The sequence below is a fragment of the Poromitra crassiceps genome (genome assembly GCF_964638095.1).
Source record: "Poromitra crassiceps genome assembly, chromosome: 1".
NCBI lineage: Eukaryota > Metazoa > Chordata > Actinopteri > Beryciformes > Melamphaidae > Poromitra > Poromitra crassiceps.
The window spans coordinates 41213825-41224448 of NC_139623.1; the positions used below are offsets into that span (position 1 = coordinate 41213825).

Consider the following 10624-nt stretch of genomic DNA (forward strand, 5'->3'; position numbering starts at 1 on the left):
ATGTTTTACTCAATATGAATAGATCTAGCCTGGATGGGAAAATCTCGCTCCGAGTCTTCCGGCTTCCGGAAGACCCGGAACCAAAGTGCTGTGCTCCAGGAAAAATATTGCGCTCAATTCGTTCCATTTAGAAAACATGGGCGACACGAGTCACTAGCGTTAGCTAAAAACAAACACTTCGTTTGGTATGTCCATGCTTCTTATTTTTGGGGCCGGAGTGCAGAATGCACAGCAGGGCCCTTACATTCCACTCTGTCGCCCAGACCATTTTAGCACGGATTCACGGAGGATTCAGGCGATGTAATGTCTTTCCGCTTTCCAGTCCGGTAGGTGGCGGTAATGCACCTCTGGCTAATATTGTGGCTAGCTCGTTCAGAGAGTTCCACAAGAGCCGGTCGTTGGACATTTCACCGTCTGGTGCCTCTCTCGATCCGACTAGGAATTTATTGATTCGATTTTTGAGGAGTTGACATGTATCGTCTTTTTTGTCCTAATGTAAAGCAGCTATGAATGTGACTAATCGTTTGCTCCTCGGACTAGGGCTGTCCCGGCGAGTCGACGTAATCGATGACGTCGACGCACGCTACGTGCCTCGACGCGCCCCAATCGTCACAAAATAAAAATAGTGTAGCTCATGTTTGCGGCTAACTGTTACTTGTCGTTACTTTACATGGCAGTATAATGCCACTGAATGACCAAATTGATTTAACTTTTAACCATTTCGATTTCCACTTTCCATACGGACCGCCAGCATTGGTTAGTTGTTAACGTCGTGACAATTTATAACGTTTATAACGTACTCCGACTGGTTTGCGGTGTTGCGCAATAGCTCCAACCCCTGGCTGTATTCAGACTGATAGTATAAACCGGAAGCTGGAGCACGTTATAAACATTATAAATATAGTCACGTTATAAACTAACCAATGCTGGCGGTCCGTATGGAAAGTGGAAATCGAGATGGTTAAAAGTTAAATCAATTTGGTCATTCGGTGGCGTTTTACTGCCATGTAAAGTAACGACAAGTAACAGTTAGCCGCTAACATATTAGCCACATTACCCATCAGCGGAGCGTCATTTGACGTCAGCACACTCTTCCAAACATGTCGCGTGCCTCATTCCAGTCGATTCCACGATTTCAGACGGACAAGCCCGTCTTTATTGTCACACGATTACACATCAACACATGCACGGATGGCCACAAACACACACATGCTTCCAGTGCGCATTCCCATCCTTTCACATGGACCCATGTTGGGTGTGGATGCTACTAACAGTCTTGTGTCTGGATGATGTGTGTACAGTCCATGTGTGTGACCATCTTACATGGAGCATTTTGTCTTTCTCCTAAATTAAGAGCACTGTTACTGTAAATTGCACACCATTGTACTGTAAGATGATGATTTTATGTTGGACTGCTGCTAAACTCAGTTGACATTGCAGAAGGTTTTTGGTATTCCTCCTGAAAGTGACTTGAATTTAATTTATTCTACTATTTTATTTTGAATTGCACTATATTCATTTTATTTGAGGACAAGCTCTTGCTTTAATTTTATTTGATAGATTTAATGTTGGACTGTTAAAGAGAATGAGATGGTTAAATAATATAGACATCAGCAGGTGGTGGTGGAGGTGAGTCAGAAAATATTAGTGTTTTACCTATATGGCTACATCTGGGCAAGAGCAGTGCCACTCACTCAGCAAATTGATGGTTAAGACTGAAAAACAGTCTAATCTTAATGTAAATGGTCCTCTAATCTGGTTTCAAGGGGCCAAAAATTTAGACTGAACACAAATGACTCTACACCTTGGCAGAGTTCTGCACTTTACTGAGCACACCGGCCCTATGCCAGGTTTCGACCTGGCCTTGTTTCTCTAACTCGTAGCGACTGCCTACTGTTGCATTTCTGTGGGGGAACGAGAACACTGCAGCACAGGCCACCGGAAGACGGGGGCGGGTCTTCTTTCTGTCTTCCTGCCTGTAGTAACACATAGCAGGCTCTCTCCCCTCTGAGAGAGCCTGGTGACGCGAGGTTAGGATAGATCTAACAGCCTATCGTGCAACAGAAATAAACGTGACAGCCAGTTTCCTAGCACAAAGCAATGAAAGGAATGAAGCATAGTTTGAGAGCTAGCGGTGGAGAAAGTGGATGTCCTCTGGAAAGGGGGGGGGGTAGTGTAGAGCGACATGAAAGCACCAGTGAAACTAGTGAAGTCACATTATCCTCAGGTGAGGAAATGGTATCATGTGAGGAGCTCGTCGTCCGTTTCATCAGATGGCAGCCAAAGTGAAGTCTTCCTGCACTCGCTCTAAGCTGGCCTTTCACTGCCACCTTTGGTACACCCGTCTCTTTGACTTTGGGAGCTCAGGCTTACACCTCTGGCCACGTGTGAAGTGGCTTTTTATGGCATGGCCAGCAGGGGACATGCCTAAAAGTGTGTCTTCATACAGCCCAACTTTCAACAGCTCTCCTGAAGACATGACAGTCTCCTGTGGGGTAGCTTGACCAGACAGTGTGTGTGTGTGTGTGTGTGTGTGTGTGTGTGTGTGTGTGTGTGTGTGTGTGTGTGTGTGTGTGTGTGTGTGTGTGTGTGTGTGTGTGTGTGTGTGTGTGTGTGTGTGTGTGTGTGTGTGTGTGTGTGTGTGTGTGTGTGTACAGAGTGGATAAAAGGCCAGCTCAGGGGGAAGTGATTATAGAGAGGGGGATGGATCGGTCCCAAGAACAAGGAGAGTGGAGGGAGTAGGTGTTTTTTGCCTGAGAAGACCTGACATTTTCAAAATAGAATGGCGTTATAATTGGCAAAATAAATTTCCGGGTGCAATATTTGAACAGAATAAGCTGAATGAGAGGCAATGGTAATACAGTCCTTGGCTTGTACACTATCTGGAAGTGAAGTGGGTAATTAGGGCAGACCGTAACCTGATGTAACATGGCGAAACCTGTTTCATCAGTGTTTATTTATTTAACATTTATTTAACCAGGAAGTCCCCTGAAAGATGTATGTATTGTTTATATATATATATATTATATATATACATACATATATATATATATATATATATATATATACAGCTAGCCCTGTGCACAGCAGTGCTCTGCTCCTGGGTGCTATAGCTGGTGCAGGGTGAATCACAAAGGTAAAAAAGAAGTTCTCCAGCGCACACCAGGGTAGGAAAATAGACACTTTATTAACTTATAGGCTACATTAAAAACAAGAAACAAGGCGAACAACGCGTTTCACAAAGAGCTTCATCAGGTTCGCTATAGGGTCTGAGACTGCCACCAGGTATGCATTTAAGTCATCAGTTGCTGATTGGCTGATTGGCAGGTGTCAATCACCCAATGAGGTGCCCACAAGAATACAAAATGGAGTCACCACAAAATTCAATAATAGAAAAAAGGGGGGAATTTTCAGGTAAAGATACAAGTTACAATATATATTCACAAAATGCATATTAAATGGTTCACAGAATTAACACAGTAGTATACCACAAACATTACAAGTCGAGTCACCACACTTGTCCTGTCTCAACAAGGGAGGGGAGGGAAACAAGGGGCTGTGCCAGGGAGGGTTCAGTGGCTCAACTTAGCCTACATACAAGGTCATATATATATATATATATATATATATATATATATATATATATATATACCGTAATTCTGCCAATAAGAGCCCGGGCGCTTATTATGCTAAATCAATTTGGACTCGGGCGGTAAAAGGAAGACAGGCGGCAATTAGAGTCAGGCGGTTATTTTCATTTTGGCATAATTGGCGATTATTATTTTTTGAACAGAAATGCCTGCTCAGCAAAAATGGAAAGTATCAAATTTCTTATTTAAACCAGTGAGATAGTACTTAGTACACACAAGAGGGTGGGTACAGGCAGTTTTGAACAAGCCTAGTATTGTACAACGGACTGGAATGAACGAAAACAACTGATAGCCTTCATCGTCATCATCATCATCATCATCCATCTACCTTACGGTATCAGTTCATTGCTCTCCTCTTCTCCCTCTGCCAAACAACCATACCATATTTTAAACAAGTAACATTAGCCTACCGCTCACACATTCAGTTGTTTGTGTTTCATTGGAAAGAAGTCATAGCAACGTTATTAGTCTCGCTTGCCAGATACTCCCAGCAAAGCAACGTAGAAGGCACGCTAACGTAGCTACCAAGCTAACGCCAACCAAACAAACAGCACTGCAGCACTAGACAAAACAAGCACTTACCAAATACCGGTAGGTAGACGCCAAGTTTCCAATACATGTCCAGTATAATGGGTATAATCCATACTGCATTTATGATCGCTGTTCCGCTGAGAGAAATGCACTTTTACAAGGCACAACTGAGCTACGTTAGCGTAAGTTGCCCACTGCTCCTGGTTAGACAGCGTCTCCAGCACGTTGCAGGAATCCGTACGATTAAACAATGCGGTATGCATACTTGAAACATGTCGGTTACAGCATGTATAAATAAAATATAAAACTGTCTGACAGGAGGAGAAACTTCCGCCTGACTTCCTCCAAAACAACGTCATTACCGTAAGTGACTGAATTTAGTCAACACAAAAACATACAGTACAAAAAAACTTATTTATTCTAAAAAACGCCCCGGCGGGAAAATGAGTCAGGCGCTTATTATGCTAAATCAATTTGGACCCGGCGGTAAAGGGAAGACCCGGTGGCAATTAGAGTAGAGGCGCTTATTGGAAGAATTACGGTACATATATATATATAATATATATATATATATACATATATACATATATATATTTTTTTTTAACTTATTATTATTACTTCTTTTCCTGTGTCCTGTTTGTCTTGTATGTTTATCGTTCTATAAAAGATTGAAAAAATCTAAAAATCTAAACAGGAAGTCCCTTGAGATTCCAATCGATTTTTCGAGGGAGACCTGGCCAAGACAGCACCATTACAAGTATACAAAAAGGATCAAATGGACCATGTTAAAAACATACAAGTGACAACTGATTCCAAGATGTGCGTAAACCCTGCGTACCTGGTAGCAGCCATCAAGTGGAGTGAACTTGATAATACGAGGAATCAGCCGAGCAGCATTTTGGTAAACAAACCACGTTTCCGGGGGGAAACGGCAATGTGACCCTATGGAGCCACCTTGAATGTCTCACTCTAGCGGCTATGTTGTTTACATTTTAAAAACTGCGACAGTTCACACAACTTTAACACAACATGCATATATTAGACATCAGACTCTTGAGCTACTTCTGCTCTCACTCAGAATGTCAAAATATAAGCGATGTCATGTATAGTTTTTGAGATACAGGGCTCCAGTAACTTTTTACACTAGGTGCACTGGTGCACCTTACTTTTTAGTTTAGGTGCACCAGCACATAATTTAGGTGCACCCACATTTTTCACCACGCCTTTTGGCACCGCAATAATACATTTTAAGCGTTACCTTTTTTGTCATTTTCATATTGGCAAATTATTAAATGATACGATCAAAGATTTTCATGTCAATAAACGACTGTTAAAGTCACTATCACCACCAACCGAGTTAACACAGTGGGGATTGAGCCTATGGCCCATTGATGGAAGGCTTTGCATTTTAAGTATTGCAGCATTTATGAACTGGGTGTCTGTGATGTGATTATCACCTTACATTAGGCTCCTAAGTTGAAAAAGTTAGGAGCACATTTAAGGACACAATGATATTACAATTTAGTTTAATTCAATTAAAGTAGGCTACCATTCTCATGATGCACTATGAATGTCTTACCAGATAAGAATGACTCGATAACCATTTATTTAGTCATCTGTAGTTTGCCTAACATTATGTAATGGTGGTCATGATTGTGGATGTTCACGTTACTGTGATTAGTGTAGTGACATATCCCACAGTGTGCTGTGAAGTCTCACTGTGCACTGCAGACAGTGAAAAACCGTAGCAGATAGCTGCTCTTAGATGGTCCAACATTAACAGACAGCATAGTCATATTGTCAACAACACATTTTAGTGATCTTGAATGACATGTTGATAACGTTAGCAATCCCAGAATTTGCTTGATAGTTAGCTAGCATCCCGCTAGCGATGCTAACATTAGACGCTAAGATGTCATTGTCATGCCAGCCAAGCTAACGTTAGTCAGAACTCATCTGCTGAAGCCGTAGCTTTGTCTCCCGCGTACAAAACCACCATCTGACAGATTTTAATTCCATCTGTTTGTGACTCCGATTCCGGTACGAGTGAGTCTGGCCGAACATCAGTAATCATCTGGATGGGCAAAGGATTATGAGATCTCAGTCATGGTCCATGGAGTAAAGAAATTACATGGAAGAGGCTGTTCAAAGGCATTACAATAGCACCATAGTATTTTAAATTCATTCTTGCTTGTTCTATAGAGAAAGAATATAAGGAAAAGACTCATACATTAACCATGAACTGCAAATTGGATCGCAAAACTGTATCATTTTCACCATTTAGTTATTATTAACCACAGCACAACTGAGGACAAATAGATTTTTTTAAATTCGGTATGGCAGTCAGAGCTGGGGACATTAATCATCCAGAAGTATGCCTTTTCAATTCAATTGTTTAAACTAACATTGGTCTTGGTTTAGTGCAGCAAGAGGCACCACAGTGCAGCCTCACCAAAATCACTAAGTATCATTTCAATTTCTGTTGTCAACATCAAATTACTTATTTCATTTCATGCCCGGTCAAGCATCGTAAGGCTACACGCAGAATCAGCTTTGCTTCACTGGCTCGGCCGTGTCTTTGTCAAAGACTAGCTGGCCTCCCAGCTGACAGCTTTAATTATGGCAGATATCGGATCTGTAGATATCTGATCTGTAGGTATCTGATCTGTCGATTCTCCACACAAAGCAAAGAGACGAGCAGGGGTGCTCCCTCCAGCCTGCTCTCTTGTCTTTACATCTTAGAATACGTCACGGGGCACAGGGACACAGAGGCACTTTCTTCTGTCATTTAATGCACAAGGAGCAAGGCACTGGGTAAGTAGGATGTCTTCCTTGTATCAGTGGGGACTGTGTGTGTGTGTGTGTGTGTGTGTGTGTGTGTGTGTGTGTGTGTGTGTGTGTGTGTGTGTGTGTGTGTGTGTGTGTGCACGCTAAGGTGACCAGACGTCCCCAATTGGAGCTGTCCACGAAAATGTCCCCGATTTTCTACTACTCAACCAGGGCCGACATGACTGTCTTTCAGATGCTCCAGCGGGAGTGAAGATGCTTATTTCACATCACAAAACTTTACAACCACAAACCAGAGACCTAGGGCATTGAGGGGATGTATAGCTTTATATTGACAATAAGGGAGTTTCTGAGCAATTTCCAGAACAGAAGTGCACCACCCAATCACCAAAAAGTGCTATTCTTACAGAAATCTCCAAATGTCAAAGGTTTTTGATAGCAAATCCCAGCATGAATTTTTCTAATGGTGTTCCTCAAGGAAGGTCTTGGTGTCTTAATGTGGTATTTCGGAGGGATATCAGTAGTTTATTAGAGTAGCCACAATAGTTACCATGCTCAAAATACATGAAACCGGAATTGTCCCCCTTTTTTATTTCATAGATAATAATATTGGATATTTTAATGATACAGTATATTGACTGCCGAACTGGAAATGTCCCCGATTTTCATTTCAGAAATCTGGTCACCTTAGTGCACATGCATGTGTGTGTGTGTGTGGGGGGGGGGGGTATACCAAAGACAACAGCAGTAGCACACTGGAGACATTGAAGGTTTAGCATGGCATGTGCTACTGAGGCTGAGTGTTATTGGTACCAGACCAAAGTCAACCCTCAACAACTGATAATATCACATGAGCACTTACCTTGTGTCTGTGTGGCGTAGGTGCAAGGCCACACATTGATGCTTGAGTTATGAAACTGGCAGAAGCTAACAACATTCTGTATTGAAAGAACATACACTGACTCATTATAATAACAGCCACCTACTGCCGTGTCATTGGCTAGCTTTATCTAGCAATATAGAAAGATTAAAAAGAGGGGGGGGGGCATCTGTGTAGTGTAGAGGTGCACTCGCCTACCACCGCGGAGACCGGCTTGGTCAGATGTTGGGGTATGAGTCCTGGTCACTCCACTGGTGCCTCCTCTGGACAGAGGAGAGTGGAACTGAGGGTGAATAGCATGATCGTCCTACGTGCTACATCCTGCCGGTGAAACCCCTCACTGTCAGGTGAAAAAAAGAGGCTGGGCGACTGCACATGTATCGGAGGAAGCATTGCGCTATAGTCTATAACGGCGGAATTTATCAAGTTTAATTTGGGAGAAAAATCCAAAAAGAGGGAGGGGACAAAAAAGCTTTGCCATTCTGGCAGGTTGCTGGTTGCCATTTATCAATATGAATAGTTATTTTAACATCATATGTACTGATTAACTAGCTACTAATGACTAAAGGTAAGTAAAGTTGTATGCACTTTGGTATTTTATTAAGTACATACAAGTATTTCTTGGAAAGTCATATTGGTCCATGTTTTAGCACAAGCAACTGATCAGCCATAATAAGCATATTGAATTGCCCTGAGTAAATTGTCCCTATTACAGTAGATTGTGCAAAAATATAAATGTTATTTATTTTATTATTAGTGAAAGATGAACATGGTGAACAATCTGAAAGCTATAACAACTGTTACAGCTGCAACCTCAACCACGCAACTGTAGAATCCCTGTGAATACAGTCTACCATTAACCTTTACATAACACTGCCTAATGCCAGTCAACTAGCTAGTTGTCAACATATTAAAATTTCAAATTTCGACCAATAGCCAGGACAGGATTTCTAACACATAGATGGGAGGTGGTGGGCGTGCTTGATGTATACGGCCACTGCTACCTACGTAAGTAGCATGTTGTGATGCAGTGAGCGATGTGCGCCTGATGTAAAAAAAAAAAAAAAAAAACGTAACGTTAATAATGTACTCACATCCGTCAGCCTGTCTCTGGAGCTGCTCCTGACGGAAGGTTTGGACTCTCCGCTCACACTCTCGCTGTCGCTGTCCTTGCAGTTGTTCTGGCCCGGCTTCAGCTGCAAAAAATCACACAACGCACACGGAGGCCGCGGGTTAACAAGGCGGAGCAACACAGCGGGCGCCAAACATTGCGCCAGAGCTTTTACGCGGACAGTGCCCGGCCCACGGGGAAGGCTTCATGAATATGTGAGAACCTGGCAGGGGCCGTCTCGGTAAATCTGTCATGTTTCTGAGCCTATTGAGGAGGGCCCATTGAGCCGCCATCACTCTGCCTGCCAATGATAGATGCCATCTGATGTGGCAGTATGAAACTCCTATCAGCCCGAGGAAGAAGGGACTGGGGACAAAAGACGCCTCTAGAGGCAAACGGAGCCTCTATCTATCCCTTCCCAAGCAGACGCCACATGCTGAGGCAGCAGGAGCTCGGCAAGTGTCATCCTCTCTAGACACTCTGTCACAAGAGCTGTGGCAAAGTGACAAAAGAAAATGTCTCAGAAATAAAGAGGAGGACGTGCCAATCCTAGAGCATCTGAGGCCCCTTCAGAATCTGGAGAACAATCAAAAGACTCTTGGGAGCGTGGAGTGGAGAGGAGTAAAGGGAGGGTGGGGGGGGGGGGGGGTGTCTATACTGCCTGTCCAAGTCTGCGATTGATGTCCTCTGAAGCTCCCAGGCTGCTCCTTCCAGGACCAGACAAGCGCTGCAGCTTTCATTCCAAAGCACATAAAAAACCCGGCTTTACGAGCTAGCATGGGCCGGCGCCGTAAACGGCAGCTCTGCCTCCTATTAGGAAAAGCACACAGAGGACTTGGACTTGGAGAGGACGGGCCACTCTCTGTGTCCCCTCCCACTCCTCTACTCTCTCCAGGGAGAGCGATACGTTTTCTTTTTTTCTTCTTCTTTACCTCTCTTTCAATATTCTCCTTTTCAGGTACTGGCCGTCATTTAGCGGGATGAAAGGGCGTTGGGGTGCGGGAATAACCCAAAGAGCCCTTGAGTTGAGCGTTTATAATTAAAATCTAAATGTTCCCTTTTCTGGAGCCATTAGTGGCTGTGTGAAAGGAATCCTATTCCTTGGGAGAATTGCACGATGGGTGGAAGGAGGGCGGGTTTGCCCGGAGTGCCGAACGCGATAAGAGAGTCCGAGCACTGGGAACGCCTGGTGGGGCCTGTGTGTGACTCTGCGTGTGTGTGTACGTGTGCATGCAGGTGCAGGGCCGCTGGAAGTCATTTTAAGCAGGGGGTGCTGGGAGGAAGGGACTCTCGGTGGGGCCCGCGGAGGCCCCGCCGGAAAAAAATTTGACGTTTTTTTTTTACATTTTTTTGCCATATTTAGAGGAATATCTCATTTTAAATTAACATTAGGATACTGTTGTGATGTAATTATTCAGTATTTTCTCCTTTTCTCACTCATTCAGAGCAAAGAGGGAGATACATGTATATAGCATGATGATAATGCTCTATATCTCCCTATTTGCTCTGAATACACCAGTTAACATGACACAGACTTAACATCATAGAAATATTATCAGCAAACTTAATGACTAGACTAATTATTCTGATCTGAATGGCATATATCAATAAACATTGACTCCTCTCTTTGCTGTATAGTGGGAGGTGCATTTTTGAGTAGGCTAT

At 43.3% G+C, this 10624-nt stretch overlaps 1 protein-coding gene across 1 annotated transcript in view; it reads right to left on the minus strand.

Moving 5' to 3' along the window:
• The window catches only part of auts2a (activator of transcription and developmental regulator AUTS2 a), a gene marked incomplete at its 5' end in the record, with an annotated part of 735797 nt that overhangs the window by 381303 nt on the left and 343870 nt on the right, over positions 1-10624 (minus strand). Inside the window, one exon of the mRNA XM_083645781.1 lies at positions 8943-9044. Coding sequence (XP_083501907.1) covers positions 8943-9044 — 102 coding nt within the window. The remainder of the gene's footprint in view (positions 1-8942; positions 9045-10624) is intronic.